Here is a 21981-nt window from a genome sequence, read left to right as displayed (position 1 = left end):
CTCATGATCTTTTGTATTTCTGCAGTGTCAGTTGTTACTTTTCCTTTTTCATTTCTAATTCTATTGATTTGAGTCTTCTCCCTTTTTTTCTTGATGAGCGTGGCTAATGGTTTATCAATTTTGTTTATCTTCTCAAAGAACCAGCTTTTAGTTTTATTGATCTTTGCTATCGTTTCCTTCATTTCTTTTTCATTTATTTCTGATATGATCTTTATGATTTCTTTACTTCTGCTAACTTTGGGGTTTTTTTTGTTCTTCTTTCTCTAATTGCTTTAGGTGCAAGTTTAGGTTGTTTATTAGAGATGTTTCCTGTTTCTTAAGGTAGGATTGTATTGCTATAAATTTCCCTCTTAGAACTGCTTTTGCCGCATCCCATAGGTTTTGGGTCGTTGTGTCTCTATTGTCATTTGTTTCTAGATATTTTTAAATTTCCTCTTTCATTTCTTCAGTGATCGCTTCGTTATTAAGTAGTGTATTGTTTAGCCTCCATGTGTTTGTATTTTTGACAGATCTTTTCCTGTAATTGTTGTCTAGTCTCATAGCGTTGTTGTCGGAAAAGATACTTGATACCATTTAATTTTCTTAAATTTACCAAGGCTTGATTTGTGACCCAAGATATGATCTATCCTGGAGAATGTTCCATGAGCACTTGAGAAAAATGTGTATTCTGTTGTTTTTGGATGGAATGTCCTATAAATATCAGTTAAGTCCATCTTGTTTAATGTATCATTTAAAGCTTGTGTTTCCTTATTTATTTTCATTTTGGATGGTCTGTTCATTGGTAAAAATGGGGTGTTAAAGTCCCCCACTATGAATGTGTTACTGTCGATTTCCCCATTTATGGCTGTTAGCATTTGTCTTATGTATTGAGGTGCTTCTATGTGGGGTGAATAAATATTTACAATTGTTATATCTTCTTCTTGGATCGATCCCTTGATCATTATGTAGTGTTCTTCTTTGTCTCTTCTAATAGTCTTTATTTTAATTAATTAATTTATTTATTTTTAATTTATTTTTTGCAGTACGCGGGCGCCTCACTGTTGTGGCCTCTCCCGTTGCGGAGCACAGGATCCGGAGGTGCAGGCCCAGTGGCCATGGCCCACGGGTGCAGCCGCTCCACGGCATGTGGGATCCTCCTGGACTGGGGCACGAATAGTCGAGACTTCCCTGCTGGCACAGTGGTTGAGAGTCCGCCTGCTGATGCAGGGGACACGGGTTCGTGCCCCGGTCTGGGAGGATCCCACATGCTGCGGAGCGGCTGTGCCCGTGGGCCATGGCCCTTGGGCCTGTGCCTCCGGAGCTTGTGCTCCGCAACGGGAGAGGCCACAAAAGTGAGGGGCCCGCGTACCGCAAAAATAAAATAAAATAAAACGTTTATTTTGTCTGATAGGAGAATTGCTACTCCAGCTTTCTTTTGGTTTCCATTTTCATGGAATATCTTTTTCCATCCCCTTACTTTCAGTCTCTATGTGTCTCTAGGTCTGAAGTGGGTCTCTTGTAGACAGCATATATATGGGTCTTGTTTTTGTATCCATTCAGCCAGCCTGTGTCTTTTGGTGGGAGCATTTAATGCATTTACATTTAAGGTAATTATCGATATGTATGTTCCTATTCCCATTTTCTTAATTGTTTTGGGTTTGTTATTGTAGGTCATTTCCTTCTCTTGTGTTTCTTGCTTAGAGAAGTTCCTTTAGCATTTGTTGTAAAGCTGGTTTCGTGGTGCTGAACTCTCTCAGCTTTTGCTTGTCTGTAAAGGTTTTCATTTCTTCTTCAAATCTGAATGAGATCCTTGCTGGGTAGAGTAATCTTGGTTGTAGGTTTTTCTCCTTCATCACTTTAAATATGTCCTGCCAGTCCCTTCTGGCTTGCAGAGTTTCTGCTGAAAGATCAGCTGTTAATCTTATGGGGATTCCCTTTTGTATTATTTGTTGTTTTTCCCTTGCTGCTTTTAATATGTTTTCTTTGTATTTATTTTTTGACAGTCTGATTAATATGTTTCTTGGCGTGCTTCTCCTTGGATTTATCCTGTATGGGACTCCCTGTGCTTCCTGCACTTGATTAACTATTTCCTTTCCCATATTAGGGAAGTTTTCAACTATAATCTCTTCAAATATTTTCTCAGTCCCTTTCTTTTTCTCTTCTTCTTCTGGAACCCCTATAATTCGAATGTTGGTGTGTTTAATGTTGTCCCAGAGGTCTCTGAGACTGTCTTCAGTTCTTTTCATTCTTTTTTCTTCTGCTCTGCAGTAGTTATTTCCACTATTTTATCTTCCAGTTCACTTATCCGTTCTTCTGCCTCAGTTATTCTGCTATTGATCCCATCTAGAGTATTTTTAATTTCATTTATTGTGTTGTTCATCGTTGCTTGTTTCATCTTAGCTCTTCTAGGTCCTTGTTAAATGTTTCTTGCATTTTCTCTATTCTATTTCCAAGATTTTGGATCATCTTTACTATCATTATTCTGAATTCTTTTTCAGGTAGACTGCCTATTTCCTCTTCATTTGTTAGGTCTGGTGGGTTTTTTATCTTGCTCCTTCATCTGCTGTGTGTTTTTCTGTCTTCTCATTTTGCTTATCTTACTGTGCTTGGGGTCTCCGTTTTGCAGGCTGCAGGTTCGTAGTTCCTGTTGTTTTTGGTGTCTGTCCCCAGTGGCAAAAGTTGGTTCAGTGGGTTGTGTAGGCTTCCTGGTGGAGGGGACCAGTGCCTGTGTTCTGGTGGATGAGGCTGGATCTTTTCTTTCTGGTGGGCAGGTCAACGTCTGGTGGTGTGTTTTGGGGTGTCTGTAGCCTTATTATGATCTTAGGCAGCGTCTCTGCTAATGGGTGGTGTTGTGTTCCTTTCTTGCTAGTTGTTTGGCATAGGGTGTCCAGCACTGTAGCTTGCCGGTTGTTGAGTGAAGCTGGGTGCTGGTGTTGAGATGGAGATCTCTGGGAGATTTTCACTGTTTGATATTATGTGGAGCTGGGAGGTCTCTTGTGGACCAGTGTCCTGAAGTTGGCTCTCCCCCGTCAGAGGCACAGCACTGACTCCTGGCTGCAGTACCAAGAGCCTTTCATCCACACAGCTCAGAATAAAAGGGAGAAAAAGTAGAAAGAAAGAAAGAGGTTAAAAGAAAAGAAAATAAAGTAAGATAAAATAAAATAAAGTTATTAAAATAAATATTAAAAAAAATTTTTTTAAATAAAAAAAAAACGGACGGATAGAACCCTAGGACAAATGGTGAAAGCAAAGCTTGTGGCAAAATCTCACACAGAAGCATACACATACACACTCACAAAAAGGAGGAAAAGGGGGAAAACATAATAAATCTTGCTCTCAAAGTCCACCTCCTCAATTTGGGATGACTCATTGTCTATTCATGTATTCCACAGATGCAGGGTACATCAAGTTGATTGTGGAGATTTAATCCACTGCTCCTGAGGCTGCTAGGAGAGATTTCCCTTTCTTTTCTTTGCTCTCACAGCTGCCGTGGCTCAGCTTTGGATTTGGCCCTGCCTCTGCTTGTAGGTCGCCGGAGGGCGTCTGTTCTTCACTCAGACAGGACGGGGTAAAGGAGCAGCTGACTCGGAGGCTCTGGCTCACTCAGGCCGGGGGGCGGGGGGCGGGGGGGGGAGGAGGGAAGGGTGTGGATGTGGAGCGAGCCTGAGGCGGCAGAGGCCGGCGGGACCTTGCACCAGCCTGAGGCACGCCTTGCGTTCTCCCGGGGAAGTTGTCCCTGGATCCCGGGATCGTGGCAGTGGCGGGCTGCACAGGCTCCCCGGAAGGGAGGTGTGGATAGGACCTGTGTTCGCACACAGGCTTCTTGGTGGCAGCAGCAGCAGCCTTAGCGTCTCATGCCCGTCTCTGGGGTCCGCGCTGTTAGCTGCGGCTTGCGCCCGTCTCTGGAGCTCCTTTAAGCAGCACACCTAATCCCCTCTCCTCGTGCACCAGGAAACAAGAGGGAAGAAAAAGTCTCTTGCCTCTTCGGCAGGTCCAGACTTTTCCCCAGACTCCCTCCCGGCTAGCCGTGATGCACTAACCCCCTGCATGCTGTCTTCACGCCGCCAACCCCAGTCCTTTCCCTGCACTTCAACCGAAGCCCGAACCTCAGCTCCCAAACCCGTCCACCCCAGCGGGTGAGCAGACAAGCCTCTCGGGCTGGTGAGTGCCCGTCGGCATCGATCCTCTGTGCGGGAATCTCTCCGCTTTGCCCTCTGCACCCCTATTGCTGTGCTCTCCTCCCCGTCTCTGAAGCTTCCCCTGTCCGCCACCCGCAGTCTCCGCCTGCGAAGGGGCTTCCTAGTGTGTGGATACCTTTCCTCCTTCACAGCTCCCTTCCACTGGTGCAGGTCCCATCCCTATTCTTTTGTCTCTGTTTATTCTTTTGTACATGGGGAGTTTCTTGCCTTTTGGGAGGTCTGAGGTCTTCTGCCAGTGTTCAGTAGGTGTTCTGTAGGAGTTGTTCCACGTGTAGATGTATTTCTGGTGTATCTGTGGGGAGGAAGGTGATCTCTGCGTCTTACTCTTCCGCCATCTTCCCCCTCTCCAGTAGAAGTTTTTCTAATTTCATTCTTTTACATGTAGCTGTCCAATTTTCCCAGCACAACTTATTGAAGCAGCTGTCTTTTCTCCCTTGTATGTTCTTGCCACCTTTGTCATAAATTAGGTGACCATATATGTGTGGGTTTATGTCTGGGCATTCTGTCCTGTACCATTGATCTATATTTCTGTTTTCCTGCCAGTACCATACTGTCTTGATTACTCTACCTTTATCGTATAGTTTGAAGTCAGGGAGTCTGATTCCTCCAGCTCCATTTTTCTTTCTCAAGATTGCTTTGGCTATTTGGGGTCTTTTGTGTTTCCATACAGATTGTAAGATTTTTTGTTCTAATTCTGTGAAGAATGCCATTGGCAGTTTGATAGGGATTTCATTGAATCTGTAGATTGCTTTGGGTAGTATAGTCATTTTCACAACATTGATTCTTCCAATCGAAGAACATGGTATATTCCTGCATCTGTTTATGTCATCTTTGATTTCTTTCATCAGTGTTTTATAGTTTTCTGAGTACAAGTCTTTCGCCTCCTTATGTGGGTTTATTCCTAGGTATTTTATTCTTTTTGTTGGAGTGATAAATGGGAGTGTTTCCTTAATTTCTCTTTTTGATTTTTCGCTGTTGGTGTATAGGAATGCCAGAGATTTCTGTGCATTAATTTTGTATCCTGCAACCTTACCAAATTCATTGATTAGTTCTAGTAGTTTTCTGGTGGCATCTTTAGGATTTTCTATGTATAGTATCATGTCATCGGCAAATAGTGACAGTTTTACTTCTTTTCCAATTTGTATTCCTTTTATTTCTTTTTCTCCTCTGATTGCTGTGGCTAGGACTTCCAAAACTGTGTTGGATAAGAGTGGCGAGAGTGGACATCCTTGTTTTCTTCCTAATCCTAGTGGAAATGCTTTCAGTTTTTCACCATTGAGTATGATGCTTGCTGAGGGTTTGTCATATATGACCTTTATTATGTTGAGGTAGGTTCCCTGTATGCCCATTTTCTGGAGAGTTTTTATCATAAATCGGTGTTGAATTTTGTCAGAAGCTTTTTCTGCATCTATTGAGATGACCATATGGTTTTTATTCCTTAATTTGTTAACGTGGTGTATGACTTTGGTTGATTTGCATATACTGAAGAATCCTTGCTTCCCTGGGTTAAATCCCACTTGATCATGGTGTATGATCCTTTTAATGTGCTGTTGGATTATGTTTGCTTTTGTTCAGGATTTTTGCACCTATGTTTATCAGTGATACTGGTCTGTAATTTTCTGTTTTTGTGATATCTTTTTCTGATTTTGGTATCAGGGTGATGGTGGCTTTGTAGAATGAATTTGGGAGTGTTTCTCCCTCTGCAATTTTTTGGAAGAGTTTGAGAAGGATGGGTTTTAGCTCTTCTCTCAGTGTTTGATAGAATTCTCCTGTGAAGCCATCTGGTCCTGGACTTTTGTTGGTTGGAAGCTTTTTAATTACCGTTTCAGTTTCATTTCTTGTGATATGTCTGTTTATATTTTCTAATTCTTCCTGGTTCAGTCTTGGAAAATTGTACCTTTCCAAGAATTTGTTCATTTGTTCGTGGTTGTCCATTTTATTGGCATGTAGTTGTTTGTAGTAGTCTCTTATAATCCTTTGTATTTCTGCAGTGTCAGTTGTGATTTCTCCTTTTTCATTTCTAATTTTATTGACTTGCATCCTCTCCCTTTTTTTCTTGACGAGTCTGGCTAAGGGTTTATCAATTTTGTTTATCTTCTCAAAGAACCATCTTTTAGTTTTATTGATCTTTGCTATTGTTTTCTTTATTTCTGTTTCATTTATTTCTGCTCTGATCTTTATGATTTCTTTCTTTCTACTGACTTTGGGTTTTCTTTGTTCTTCTTTCTCTAGTTGATTGAAGTGTAGGGTTAGATTGTTTATTTGAGATTTTTCTTGTTTCTTGAGGTGAGATTGAATTGCTGTAAACTTCCCTCTTAGAACTGCTTTTGCTGCGTCCCATAGGTTTTGGGTTGTCATGTTTTTGTTGTCATTTGTTTCTATGTATTTTTAAATTTCTTCTTTGATTTCTTCAGTGATCTCTTGGTTATTTAGTAGTGCACTGTTTAGCCCGCATATATTTGTTTTTCTTACAGTTTTTTTCTTGTAATTGATTTCCAGTCTCATAGCATTGTGATCAGAAAAGATGCTTGATACGATTTCAATTTTCTTAAATTTTCCAAGGCTTGATTTGTGACCCAAAATGTGATCTGTCCTGGAGAATGTTCCATGTGCACTAGAGAAAAATGTGTATTCTGTTGTTTTTGGATGGAATGTTCTGTAAATATCACTTAAATCTGTCTGGTCTGTTGTGTCATTTAAAGCTTGTGTTTCCTTATTTATTTTCTGTTTGGATGATCTGTCCATTGGTGCAAGTAAGGTGTTAAAGTACCCTACTATTACTGTGTTACTGTTGATTTCTCCTTTCATGGTTGTTAGCATTTGCCTTTTGTATTGAGGTGCTCCTGTGTTGGGTGCATAAACATTTATAATTGTTATATCTTCTTCTTGGATTGATCCTTTGATCATTATGTAGCGTCCCTCCTTATCTCTTGTAACAGTCTTTATTTTAAAGTCTATTTTATCTGAGTATTGCTACTCTAGCTTTCTTTTGATTTCCATTTGCATGGAATATCTTTTTCCATCCCTTCACTTTCAGTCTGTTTGTGTCCCTAGGTCTGAAGTGGGTCTCTTGTAGACAGCATATATATGGGACTTGTTGTTGTATCCATTCAGCCAGTGTATGTCTTTTGGTTGGGGCATTTAATCCATTTACATTTAAGATTACTATTGATATATATGTTCCTATTACCATTTTCTTAATTGTTTTGGGTTTGTTTTTGTTGGTCTTTTTCTTCTCTTGTGTTTCCCACTTAGAGAATCTTTTTTAGCATTTGTTGTAAAGTTGGTTTGGTGGTGCTGAATTCTCTTAGCTTTTGTTTGTCTGAAAAGCTTTTGATTTCTCCATCAAATCTGAATGAGATCCTTGCTGGGTAGAGTAATCTTGTTGTAGTTTTTTCTGTTTCATCACTTTAAGTATATCCTGCCACTCCCTTCTGGCCTGCAGAGTTTCTGCTGAAAAAATCAGCCGATAACCTTATGGGGATTCCTTTTTATGTTATTTTTTGTCTTTTCCTCGCTGCTTTTAATATTCTTTGAATTTAATTTTTATTAGTTTGATTAATATGTGTCTTGGTGTGTTTCTCCTAGGGTTTATCCTGTATGGGACTTTCTGTGCTTCCTGGACTTGGGTGACTATTTCCTTTCCCATGTTAGGGAAGTTTTCCACTATAATCTCTTCAAATATTTTCTCAGCCCATTTCTTTTTCTCTTCTTCTTCTGGGACCCGTATAATTCGAATGTTGGTGTGTTTAGTGTTGTCCCAGAAGTCTCTGAGATTGCCTTTAATTCTTTTCATTCTTTTTTCTTTATTCTGCTCCTTGGCAGTTATTTCCATCATTTTGTCTTCCACCTCACTTATTCGTTCTTCTGCCTCTGTTATTCTGTTATTGATTCCTTCTAGTGTATTTTTCATTTCAGTTATTGTGTTGTTCATCTCTGTTTGTTCTTCAATTCTTCTAGATCTTTGTTAAACATTTCTTGTATTTTCTCAATCTGTGCCTCCATTCTATTTCTGAGATTCTGGATCAGCTTTACTATCATTACTCTGAATTCTTTTTCGGGTAGATTGCCTATTTCCTCTTCATTTATTTGGTCTTGTAGGTTTTTACCTTGCTCCTTCATCTGTGACATATTTTTTGCCATCTCATTTTTTTTTTTTTTTAAAGAGGGGATTGTGTTCCTGTTTTACAGGTTGTTTGGCCTGAGGCTTCCCACACTGTAGTTTGTAGGCTATTGGGTAGAGCTGGGTCTTGGTGCTGAGATGAGGAGCTCTGTGAGACCTCACTCTGATGAACATTTCCTGAGGTCTGAGGTTCTCTGTTAGTCTAGTGGTTCGGACTTGGAGCTCCTACCACAGGAGCTTCCCCCTGACCCCAGGCTTGCAAATCAAGATCCTGCAAACCACGTGGGTGGCTAAAAAAAAAATTTTTTTAAGAGAAAAATAACAAAGTAAAACATAAAATTAGACTAGGAAACTAACAGATATGTTCGAAAGAATATAAAAATAAAAATATAGATGAATCAACAACCGGAAGGTTACTCAGTACCACAATACTGAAAAAGGAAAGAAAGAAAATAAAAAAAAAACGGGGAGGGGGAAGGACTTGGCTGTGGAGAGTGGGGCCTATCAAGGGTGAGGTTTCGGTGGTGGGCAGGGCCAGTGCTCAGGACCTATGGGGCTGGAAAAGGCCCTGAGGGCTGTGTGGGGGTGGGTCTTAGGCTCAAGGAACAGAAGGGTGCCAGGCGTGCCCCCCATCCTGGTCTTAGAGGGCAGGGGACCTCACCTGGGAGCCTAGCAGGCTTCCTGGGCTCGAGTCGGTGGGGCAAACACCCTCCTCTCCTCTCCTGCTTCTCAGTCTGTGTTCTGGGAGGGCCTCTCCCACCTGCCTCTCCTGATCTCCCTGGCCTCCCTCCTGTGCCACCAGGACCCGTGCAGCCTGGAGGGGGCTTTGGATTGGAGGGGACTGGCCTGGGAGCTCAGCAGGCTCCCTGTGCCCAAGTGGGCGGGGCAGTCGCCTTCTGCTCCTTTTATGCTCCTCCCGGAGGGCACCTCCCACTTGCCTCTCCTGATCTCCATGGCCTCAGAGGTGCTGATGTTGTCTTGCCTCCACTTCTCCCCGCTTTGGTCCCCGTACGTCCTACCGGTTCACTTTGGGGTTCCTCCTGTCTCCTTGGGTATCAGAGTCCCACCAGCGGCCAGCAGCCTCATTAGTTGGGGGGAGATGCTAACTCTGTGTCTTCCCACACCGCCATCTTGACCCCTCTCCCCTGTAGTTTACTTTTAAACAACTTTTATCAAGCTCTTAATAATACCCAGTGAATTCACCCATTGTAATTGTGCAATCGAATTGTACAGTTTAAGTTTTAGTAAATACATACAGTTGTGAAACCATCAGTTTTATCACCCCCACAAGTTCTTTTATGTCCATTTACAGTCCCACCCCCAGGCAACCATGGACCTGCTTTCTGTCTACAGTTTTGCCTTTCCTCAAAATTTCATATAAATCAGATCAGACACTATTTTGTCTTTATCTGTTTTCTTTGACTTAGTGTAATATTTTTGAGGGCCATCCATGTTGTTGTATGTATCAGTAGTTCCTTTTTATTGTTGGGTTGTATTCCATGGTATGAATATACCACTTTTTATGATCTTTGATGGGAATTTGAATGATTGCAGTTTTTTGGCTGTTAAGAATAATGCTGTTAGGAACATTCTTTTCTTTAAAATATGTATTTAATTTTTGGCTCTGTCGGGTCTTAGTTGCAGCACACAGGCTCTTTGTGGTGCATGGACTTCTCTCTAGTTGTGGCATGTGGGCTCCAGAGCACGTGGGCTCATTAGTTGTGGTGCGTGGGCTTTCTGATTGTGGCACGTGGGCTCAGTAGTTGTGGTGCATTGGGCTTAGTTGCCCCACAGCATGAGGGATCTTAGTTCCCCAACCAGGGATCGAACCAGCATCCCCTGCATTGCAAGACTGATTCTTAACCACTGGACCACCAGGGAAGTCCCAGGAACATTCTTTTATAAGTCATTGTGCAGATACGTTTCAAAGTTTCTCTTGGATAGATACGTAGGAGTGAAATTGCTGGGTCTTATGGTTAATGTATGTTTATCTTTTGAAGAAACTGCAAAACCGTTTTTCACAGTGGAAATCTGTTTTCCACAGATTGTACTACTTTTTTCCCAGCAGTATGGTATGAGATGTGAGAGTTTCTTCACATCTTCACCAACATTTAGACTCTCGTTCTTTTTAATTATAGCTATTCTACAGGGTCTGTAGTGGTATCTCATTGTTTTAACTTGTATTTCCCTAATGATTAACAACATTGAACATCTGTTTGTGTACTTATTGGACATTTGTATGTCTTCTTGGTAAAATATCTCTTAAAATATCTTACCCATTTTAAAAATTGGTTGCCTGTGTTCTTATTATTGAGTCATGCTCTTTATATATTCTGGATTCATATCTGTGATCAGAAAATATTTTTCCCAGTCTGTGGCTTGTCTTTTCATTTTCTTAGTGGTGTTTTTTTGAAGGGAAAAGTTTTGTATTTTGATTAAGTTCAGCTATCAAGTTTTCTTTTATCACATGCTTTTGGTGACATAGCTCAGAAATTTTTTCCAAATCCAAGACCACAAAGATTTTCTCTTACGTTTTTATCTAGAAGTTGTAAACATTTTAGGTCTTACATTTAAGTCTCTGGTCCATTTTGAGTTAATTGTTATATATGGTGTGAGGTGAGGGTCTGAGTTTTTTTCTTTTTTTCTACCCTCTGCCCCCTTTTTTTCCCTCGTTGCCTATGAATATCCAGTTGTTCCAGCACCATTTGTTGAGAAGACTGTTCTTTCCTTATTGAATTAACTAGGTGCTTTTGTCAAAATTCAACTGACCACAAATGTGTGGGCTTATTTCTGGATTGTTTGTTCTATTCCATATTTGTTTGTTTGTTTATTTATTTATTTGGCTGTGCTGTGCTGCGCATGGGATATTAGTTCCCTGACCAGGGATCAAACCCGTGCCCCCTGCATTGGGAGCATGGAATCTTAACCACTGGACCACCAGGGAAGTCCCATAGAATTCTGTAATATATAATGCAGTTTACTGTGCATTATTCAAATGTAGTTTAGCTGTAACTGTTTGGACTGTAAATTACAAGTACATAATCCTTCTACCATTTGAAAAAGTTTTATTTAATTAATAAACTATTTTTAGCGCAATTTTATGTTCAGAGTAAAATTGAGCAAAGTACAGAGAGTTCCCATATATCCCTAGTCCCCAGAATGCACAACCTCCTCCACTGTCAACATCCTGCACCATAATGGTTACATTTGTTAAAATTGATGACCCTGTATTGACACATCATTATCATCCAGAGCCCATAGTTTACATTAGGGTTCACTCTAGGTTTTGTACATTCTGTGGGTTTGGACAAATATATAATGACATGTATCCACCATTGTAGTATCATACAAAATTGTTTCACTCTATATAGTATGTTGCCTTTTCAGATAGATAACTTTCACTTAGTAACATGCACTTAGGTTTCCTCCATGCCTTTTCGTGGTTTGTTAACTCATCTCTTTTTATCAGTGAATAATATTCCATTGTCCTTATGAACTGTTTATCTGTTAACCTGCCTACTGAAGGACATCTTGGTTGCTTCCAGGTTTTGGCACTTATGAATAAAGCTGCTATAAATATCCACACGTAGGTTTTTTGGTGGACCTTCTGCCATTTTAAATATATAGTTTGGAAACGAGGAGATTGGGTAAAATCTCAGGTCATTTTTAGTTTTTAAAAACTAACATTTTAAAAGAAGTTCATATTGAACAAAATGATAGCATTAGATTTTAAGTTTGGCATTTAAAAACTAGAAATTTGGACTCTCATCTCTGAAAATAAGATGAATTTCTTGAATTTTAGGGGATTCCTGGTCCTCCTTTCTCAGCTCTAATATAGTAAATTAGTAACCTTTTCATTAAAAAAAATTTCATTTAATTTTTATTTTATATTGGAGTATAGTTGATTTACAATGTTGTGTTAGTTTTAGGTGTACAGCAAAGTGACTCAGTTATACATATACATATATCCATTCTGTTTCAGATTCTTTTCCCATATAGATTATTACAGAATATTGCGTAGAGCTCCCTGTGCTATACAGTATGTCCTTGTTGATTATCTATTTTATATATATAGTATATGTATATGTTAATCCCAAACTCCTAATTTATCCCTCCTCACCATGTTTCCCCTTTGGTAACCATAAGTTTGTTTCTGAAGTCTGTGAGTCTGTTCCTGTTTTGTAAATAAGTTCATTTGTATAATTTTTTTTTTAGATTCCACGTAGAAGTGATATCATATGATATTTGTCTTTCTCTGACTTCACTTAGTATGATGATCTCTAGGTCCATCTATGTTGCTGCAAATGGCATTGTTTCATTCTTTTTTATGGCTGAGTAATATTCCATTGTATATATGTACCCCATCTTTTTTATCCATTCCTTTGTTAATGGACATTTAGATTGCTTCCATGTCTTGACTATTGTAAATGGTGCTGCAGTTAACATTGGGGTGCATATATCTTTTCGAATGATGGTTTTCTCTGGATATATGCCCAGGAATGGGATCACTGGGTTGTATGGTAGTTCTATTTTTAGGTTTTTTTTTTTTTTTTTGATGTGGAGCCTTTTTAACGTCTTTATTGAATTTGTTACAATATTGCTTCTGTTTTATGTTTTGGTTTTTTGGCCATGAGGCATGTGGGATCCCAGCTTACTGACCAGGGATTGAACCTGCACCCTCTGCATTGGAAGGTGAAGTCCTAGCCAACTGGACTGCCAGGGAAGTTCCTATGTTTAGTTTTTTAAGGAATCTCCATACTGTTTTCCATAGTGCCTGTACCAATTTACATTACCACCAACAGTGTAGGAGGGTTCCCTTTTCTGCACACCCTCTCCAGCATCTACTGTTTGTAGACTTTCTGATGATAGCCATTCTGACCGGTGTGGGGTGATACTTCATTGTAGTTTTGATATGCAGTTCTCTAAAAATTAGCAATATTGAGCACCTTTTCATGTGCTTTTTGGCCATCTGTATGTCTTTGGAGAACTGTCTATTTAGGTCTTCAGCCCATTTTTTGGTTGGGTTGTTTGTTTCTTTGATACAGAACTGCATGAGCTGTTTGTATATTTTGGAGAGTAATCCCTTGTTGGTCGCTTCATTTGCAAATATTTTTTCCCATTCTGTAAGTTGTCTTTTCATTTTGTTTATGGTTTCCTTTGCTGTGCAAAAGTTTTTAAGTTTCATTAGGTCCCATTTGTTTATTTTTGTTTTTATTTTCATTGGGAGGTGGATCCAAAAAAATCTTGCTGCAATGTATTTCAGAGTGTTCTGCCTATGTTTTCCTCTAAGAGTTTTATAGTACTCAGCTTTACATTTAGGTCTTTAATCCATTTTGAGTTTATTTTTGTGTATGATGTTGAAGAATGTTCTAATTTCATTCTTTTACATGTAGCGGTCCAGTTTTCCCAGCACCACTTTTTGAAGAGACTGTCTTTTCTCCATTGTATAGTCTTGCCTCCTTTGTCATAGATTAATTGACCATAGGTGCATGGGTTTATCTCTGGCCTTTCTATCCTGTTCCATTGATCTGTATTTCTGTTTCTGTGCCAGTACCATACTGTTTTGATGACTGTAGCTTTGTAGTATAGTCTGAAGTCAAGGAGCCCAATTCCTCCAGCTCATTTATTTTTCTCAGGATTGCTTTGTCTATTCGGGATCTTTTGTGTTTCTATACAAATTAAAAAAATATTTTGTTCTAGTTCTGTGAAAAATGCCATTGGTAATTTGATAGGGATTGCAATGAATCTGTAGATTGCTTTGGGTAGTATAGTCATTTTGACAATATTGATTCTTCCAATTCAAGAACATGGTATATCTCTCCATCTGTTTCTGTCATCTTTGATTTCTTTCATCAGTATCTATAGTTTTCTGAGTACAGGTCTGTTGGCTCCTTAGGTAGGTTTATTCCTAGGTATTTTATTCTTTTTGATGTGATGGTAAATGGGATTGTTTCCTTAATTTCTCTTTCTGATCTTTCATTGTTAGTGTATAGAAATGCAAGATTTCCACGTATTAATTTTGTATCCTGCAACTTTACCGAATTCATTGATGAGCTCTAGTAGTTTTCTGGTAGCATCTTTAGGATTTTGTATGTATAGTATCATGTCATCTGCAAACAGTGACAGTTTTACTTCTTCTTTTCCAATTTGGATTCCTTTTATTTATTTTTCTTCTCTGATTGCTGTGGCTAAGACTTCCAAAACTATGTTCAATAATAGTGGGGAGAGTGGACATCCTTGTCTTGTTCCTGATTTTAGAGGAAATTCTTTTAGCTTTTCACTGTCGAGAATGATGTTAGCTGTGGGCTTGTTATACATGGCCTTTATTATGTTGAGGTAAGTTCTCTCTGTGCCGACTTCTGGAGAGTTTTTATCATAAATGGGTTTTGAATTTTGTCAAAAGCTTTCTCTGCATCTGTTGAGATGATCATATGTTTTTTTTTAACTGATAAAATTTTTTTTTTCACTTTTGAGTTTTTACACTTTTCCTGTTTATTCGTGTAAGGTGGAAACTAGACCTGTTTAAAAGACATACACAGATCGAGTACATCAATAACCAGGGTTTTTTCTTTTTTGCTATACTATTTTCACACCTACAGGTGTGCTTGCTAGGCAATATAACCATCACAGAAGCAAACGTGAGGCAGAATACTGGTGAGGAAAAAGCGAGAGAGAGCTACCAGATATACAGACAGGCTTGTTCTACATTCACTACTGTGTTTTCAAGTGCCAAGTATTAACTGCACATTTTTGTTCAGCTAGAAAGAAGACGGATTTTTTCTTTTTTTCCCTTTTGGTTTGTTTGAAATCAGTGCATGAATGTTTCTCATTTCAGCAGATGGACAAACAGATGGACACTATGGCTATGGGAAATGTTCAGGGGAGGGAGGGGGATACTGTGAGACTGCTAGGCCGGGCTATTCCCAACTCTCCCCATCACAGTGTTCATGCAACTTCCCTGCATTATAGGGTCTTGTTGAAACGTGTCTGTGAGCTTGATGAGATGGATACACTTGGGAGAGCTGGTGACAGGTGCTAACAAGCATTATCAGGTCTGGCTGCAATATAAGGAGAAACCATGGATATTTAAAAATACGTTTTTGAGTCAGATCTTGGTGTGACTGAAGAGCAACCACCGTTCTGAGAACTGGAAGAAGACAGAGCTGAGATGCAGGAAGCTCTTTTCAACTCTCTGTAGCAAGGCTGGCCAACATCCCTCACCCCCTCCAGGCCCCCTGTCCCTGCTCATCTAGTACTAAACTGTGAACAAAAGGCAAAGAGTATGCACAAAGAAGAAAATGTAAGGAAGAAGAAGGACAAATTTAGAGAAGAGAAAACCAAAATCAATAGTCAAAAAGCACAGTGGGAAAGAATGTTTAGATTTCAAAATTTTAAAGCCCCGAGCTAGGAAGAACCCAAAGACTGAGTACTTACTCCTCAAGTGAAAGGCAGTCTCTGCAGAACATTATTTTTAGAGGTGTTACCCAGGAAACAGATAAGGCCATTAGTAAGATACATGGCTTTTTTTTTCCTTCTTGAGCTCGTGGTTACAGGGAAAACAGATTCCACTACGGAAGCGCAAGCTGCCAGTCAGTAACATGCTGCTGTAGGAAAGGGGTTGGAGTCACGTGTGGTCTATGAGCACTGGACCTTTGCATGGTGTCATAACCCAGTTATCTGCCACCAAGAATGTTAATTTCTGGCTTCGACTTTCCTCAGAGGAAGACACTGTGGCCATCCGCAGTCATGAACTTTTGAGTGGCAACAGCCCCAATGGGTCAAGTGTCTACAAGCCCTGAACAGAACAGGCAGAATCACTGTGAATTACCATGAAGCTCGAATGCCAAGCTAGAGGTTTCTCACTCCAAGTCCCAGTGTCACAATATAATCTCTATAACTTTCTGTACAAATTTACAATGGAACTGTATTTCAGTGACTGTTTTGAATTGAATTAAACTTTCCGAAAAGTTACACATAATTCAGGTCTATTTTGTTTTCTACCAGTAAGAGTGCTGCTAAATTACAAAACTCCATAATCACAGTATTGTTTTTCAAAAAAATTAAACACAAAGTATTCCTGTCAATGTTAATCAAAATCAAAACTTCAGAATGCCGTGGCATTTATGTGACCAATCTGACTTTTAGATACAAATACCAGCTGCTTATCCCATGGACCATTTTTGCTAGACTGAGGCTGTGAAAAACTGAAAGTTGACGTACGATTCTTTTTTTTTTTAATTGCACAAAGGGATATACGTGGAGGGTACAGAGTGACACTGAAGAGATCACAGGGCATGACAGACATTAGTTCTCTCCCTCCCCAGCATCTCCTTCGTCTCCCTGGTTTTCCCACGTCCACAGAGTGAGATTGTCCCTAAGCAACTGCATGATCAGGATGCTGTCTTTGTAAGACTCTTCATTCAGTGTGTCCAATTCAGCAATTGCTTCATCAAATGCCGTTTTTGCCAGGCTGCAAGCCTTTTCAGGAGAGTTTAGAATTTCATAGTAAAAGATGGAGAACTTAAGTGCCAGGCCCAGTTGAATTGGGTGTGTAGGCTGCATTTCTTTCTTACTAATTTCAAATGCTTCCTGGTAAGCCTGCTGGGAGTTTGACACAGTGGTTTGTTTATTGTCTCTAGATGCCACCTCAGAAAGATATCTAAAATAATCGCCTTTCATTTTCAAGTAGAACACCTTACTTTCTGGTTGTGTAGCATTGGGAATAAGGTATTTGTCCAACAGCTCCAGAACATCGTTGCAGATGTCCTGCAGCTCTGCCTTGATCTTCTCACGGTATTCTTTGCCCATCTGCTGCTGCTCCTCGTTCCTCTCTGTTTTCTGTTTGATGTTGGAGATGACACACCAGGAAGAACGGTGGGCACCGACCGTGTTCTTGTAAAAACCACAGGCAGCAGTTTTCTCTCCTCATTGGAGAGCTCGTGCCCCTGCTCCATGACTGCCTTCACGGCCGCAGGCATGTCATCGTGGCGCTCCGCCTGCTTGGCGAGTTTGCCTTTCTGTACCAGCTCACTTTTATCCATGGTCATTCCCGTGGGAGGACTGCAGGGGACAAAGACACTTACTAGCGGAGCTCCGGGCGTGGTGACCGCCTCCTTCCCAAGCCCACTCCTCCAGCGGTAGCTGCAGTGGCGACCTCGGCTCCGGAATCAGCGGCTGATCATATGGTGTTTATTCTTCAGTTTATTAATGTGTGTATCACACTGATTGATTTGTGGATGTTGAAGAATCCTTGCATCCCGGGGATAAATCCCACTTGATCGTGGCGTATCATCCTTTTAATGTATTGTTGGATTCAGTTTGCTAGTATTTTGTTGAGGATTTTTGCATCTATGTTCATCAGTGATATTGGCCTATTTCTTTTTTTTGTGGTATCTTTGTTTGGTTTTGGTGTCAGGGTGATGGTGGCCTCATAGAATGAGTTTGGGAGTGTTCCTTCCTCTGCGATTTTTGGGAAGAGTTTCAGAAGGATAGGTGTTAACTTTTCTCTAAATGTTTGGTAGAATTCACCTGTGAAGCCACCTGGTCCTGGACTTTTGTTTGTTAGCAGTTTTAAAATCAGTTTTGATTTCAGTACTTGTGATTGGTCTGTTCATATTTTCTGTTTCTTCCTGGTTCAGTCTTGGAAGGTTATATGTTTATCCATTTCTTCTAGATTGACCATTTATTGACATATAGTTGCTTATAGTAGTCTCTTATAATCCTTTGTATTTCTGTGGTGTCCGTTGTAACTTCTCTTTTTTCATTTCTAATTTTATTGATTTGAGCCCTCTCCCTTTTTTTCATGTTGAGTCTGGCTACAGGTTTATCAATTAAATTTATCTTTTCAGAGGAACCAGCTTTTAGTTTGATCTTTTCTATTGTTTTGTTTCTCTCTGTTTCATTTATTTCTGCTTTGATCTTTATGATTTTTTCCTTCTACTAACTTTGGGTTTTGTTTGTTCTTCTTTCTCTGGTTACTTAATATCCTTTTTAAATTAGTAATATTCATATATTTAATGCATTCATAGAAATTGCATTAGGTATTAATTTTGAGCTCAAATTTCTTTTTGGTCACTACATACTGGTAAAAAACATGGGCTATGGAGCCAACTGGAGTGTGTTCAGATCTTGTTTCTACCACTTACTATGTCATTGAGCAAGTAACTCAACCTTTCTAAGCCTTTGTTTCCTCAACTAAACTGTGGGAATATAAACATTGCCTAGCTCTTAGGATTGGGGTGAAAATTAAATAGGAATGCATGTAAAGTACATGACATAGCACATAGCAAATGATCAGTAAATGGTAGCTGTGGTGTCTTTTCTAAAATGCAGTATATGAGTTGATGATATTTTCAGCTCCTTGGAATGCAGTAAGTTATATTCTTAATGCAAGAGTTTGAAATATTTAGTGAGTTAGAAAAAATTAAGACTTTTAAATTATTCCCATGTATAAAAATGGTTTCTGTTGTTATTAATTTATTTTCATAGAAAGTCCAAAAATGACGACAAGTTGTTGTTAACTGAATAGAGTGGTAGTAGTTGAGAAACGTTTTTCATTTATGCTGTCACTTTCTAGGCTATCTTCTCATACTATACTGTCTCCTGAGAAATCTCATCCACCTCCATGGCTTCAGTGGCAAATGAATCTCATCCATCCTCCTGCTTGCTTGACACATCCATTTGGGTGTATCGTAGACTTAAAGCTCAGTACCCCCAAACTAAATTCATGATCTTCCCTTTCAAGCTGTTATTTCTTCTAGTGTTGTTCACCATCTCAGTACATGGCATAGCCATACATCCCTTTGGTCAAGCCAGAAATTGAAAGTCACCCTCAATTCTTCCTTTTCCCTGGTCCCCTTATGACTAGTTATTTTCCAGGTCCTCTTGATTCTAACTATTAAATATCTCTGACATCCTACTGTTAAATATCTCTGAAATCCTTCTACCTTTCTCATCCCCTTCTATCCATTGTCAGCACCATCTCTCATCTGGCTAACTACTTCAGCCCTCTAACTTATTTCTTCACGTCTCCTCTTGCTTTCTTCCAATTCTTCATATACAGTATAGCCAAAGTGACTATGATGTCACTCCTCTGATTGAAAAATCATTCTATGGCTTCACTTTGCTTTTAGCATAAGCTCTAAAAGCCTTAAGATGTTCTTCATCGTCCTGTGTGATTAGGCCCCTGTTAATTTCTTTAGCTGTATCTGCATCCACTGTCCTTTTCCATCTCTGTTTCTTCCATTCTGGTCTCATTACATTTCTTCAAAATCTCCATTCTCTTTTTTGCCTCTGGCTGTCCACTCTGTTCCTATCTAACTCTTGCTCATATATCAGATCGTATCTTAAACCTTACCTCTTCTGGAAAGCCTTCCCTGACTTCTTCCCCTTTCCTCCTTCATCAGTTCTCCTGCCCAGATTATGTCCCTTAACTCTCATCTAGAACTCCGTGTTTCTCATTTCCCAACACTCATCCTGCTTATGATTATTTGGCTAGTATGTCCTCCCCAAGATGACATATCATAAGATTAAAGATTGTGTTTGTCTTGTTTGTCACTGTGTCCCCGGTGCCTAGCACAATGCCAGACACAGATGTGTAGTATTTGTTGAGTGAATGAATTTGGGTATTTAGAAAATTTTAAGTTGTATCTGTAATTACTTGTAATAATTGTATTGTCACCTTTTTTTGTTAATTCCCCCTATTCCTTACAACTGTTACTTAAAACATTTTATTTCAAAATAATGTACTTATTTTAGGAATAAGAAGAAAAAACTACCATTGGCCAGGCATCATGCTGGTCACTTGAAGTAAATTGTTTCATTTGGTTCTTACTATCAATGTAGAGTATTCATTCTTATCCCCATTTTGCCATTGAGGAGATAATCTCTGGGTATAGACTTTCTAAGGTCAAGTCTCTGAAAAATGGCAGATGTGTGGATTCACGTTGAGGTCTTTCTATTCTAGAACCTGTGTTCTCTTGCTGTAATTATACTACCTTCTCCAATTTAACGTCCACATTAAGTAATTAATATACACATTTTAAGAAATTTCTTATGATTAGCTAAAGTGTCAGATTTTGTATTTTTTCATTGACTCTAGTTCTTTAACAGTGCTATGCTCATGTGGCATACAGTACATCTTGTAATTGCTGATAATAAAGGTGAGATTTGTACTAGAATAAACTTTAAATCCAGGCTAGAAATTGCATCACGGTGTCAAAGGAATTAATTTTAAGAGCTATTGGTCTGTAGCATGACTCTGTGAAGTGATTGATTCTCTTCATCATTTTCAGGGACTATTTTTGCATATGGACAAACTGGAACAGGTAAAACTTTTACCATGGAAGGTGTTCGAGCTGTTCCTGAACTTAGAGGAATCATTCCAAATTCATTTGCTCACATATTTGGTCATATTGCAAAAGCAGAGGGTGATACAAGGTAAAAGAGAATTCTTAATATTTTCTAATATTGAGAAGTACAAGCATAAGAAAGATGTATAAATTTTATAAACACATTTAAAAAACTGTTCTAATATTTCACTGTTTTTTTTAAATGATGTTTTATTACAGATTTTTGGTTCGAGTGTCTTATTTGGAAATATATAATGAAGAAGTTCGTGACCTTTTGGGCAAGGATCAGACACAGAGGTTAGAGGTATGGATAATTGAAATTGGAGCATTTTCCAAAGCATTAGAATGTGTACTAAATTAAGCTCTTTTTTGAACAAAAGTTACTTTAAATATTTTACTTATTTTTTGACCATGTAATATAACATAGTTCAAAAATAAAAGTATTTTAAACATTTATGCATTGGAAAGCCTTGTTCCTACCTCATTTCTCCCCACCCTAAGATAACCACTTTCAGTATCCTTTCAGTGTTCTTTATGTAAATACAAACAAATACAATTTTATTTTTACTCCAAAAGTAGGACACTGTATACATTGATATGCACCATTTTTTTTTTTTTGGTACGCAGGCCTCTCACTGTTGTGGCCTCTCCCTTTGTGGAGCACAGGCTCCAGACGCGCAGGCTCAGCGGCCATGGCTCATGGGCCCAGCTGCTCTGCGGCATTTGGGATCTTCCCGGACCGGGGCACGAACCCGCATCCCCTGCATCGGCAGGCGGACTCTCAACCACTGCGCCACCAGGGAAGCCCCGCATCATTTTTTTAATTAAATTTTTTATTGAGATAAGTGTAAATTCATATGCAGTTGTAAGAAATAATAGAGAGATTACCCTTCGCACAGTTTTCCCCAGTGGTAACATTTTACAAAGCTATAATGCAATATCACAACCATGATATTGACCTTGATGCAATCCACAGATCTCATTCAAATGCCCCCAGTTTTTCTTGTAGTCTTTTGTGTTGTATACTGTTTTATCATGTGTAGATTGGTATATCCACTACCACAGCAAGGTACTAAACATCTCAGATATGCCTTATGTTGCCCTTTTATAACCACATCCACCTCTCCTGTGACCACTCTCCTCTGTCCCCATCCCTAACCCCTGACAACCCCTGATCTACTTTCCATTTCTACAGTTTTGTCATTTCAAAATGTTATGTAAATATAAACATACAATATGTAACCTTTTGGAATTGTCTTTTTTCACTTGGCATAACTCCCTAGAGATTCATCCAAGTTGTTGCATGTATCGATTGTTCATTCATTTTTAT

The 21981-nt window shown here is 39.3% G+C and overlaps 1 protein-coding gene and 1 pseudogene across 4 annotated transcripts in view; one reads left to right on the top strand and one right to left on the bottom strand.

The window, feature by feature from the left end:
• Positions 1-21981, top strand: part of KIF3A (kinesin family member 3A) — a 94978-nt gene that overhangs the window by 8231 nt on the left and 64766 nt on the right. For all 4 annotated transcript variants that reach the window (XM_022588767.2, XM_089909302.1, XM_089909301.1 and 1 more), the window contains exons 3-4: positions 20595-20739; positions 20871-20955. In XM_022588767.2, coding sequence (XP_022444475.1) covers positions 20595-20739; positions 20871-20955 — 230 coding nt within the window. The remainder of the gene's footprint in view (positions 1-20594; positions 20740-20870; positions 20956-21981) is intronic.
• Positions 16586-17379, bottom strand: LOC111182423 (14-3-3 protein beta/alpha pseudogene; annotated as a pseudogene).

The sequence above is a fragment of the Delphinapterus leucas genome, chromosome 3 (genome assembly GCF_059928025.1).
Source record: "Delphinapterus leucas isolate spDelLeu-1000000601 "Yukka" chromosome 3, BTC_Dleu_Yukka2, whole genome shotgun sequence".
In the NCBI taxonomy this organism is placed as follows: domain Eukaryota; kingdom Metazoa; phylum Chordata; class Mammalia; order Artiodactyla; family Monodontidae; genus Delphinapterus; species Delphinapterus leucas.
The sequence above is the reverse complement of the archived record's forward strand: the minus strand, read 5'-3'. Positions and strand labels throughout refer to the sequence as shown.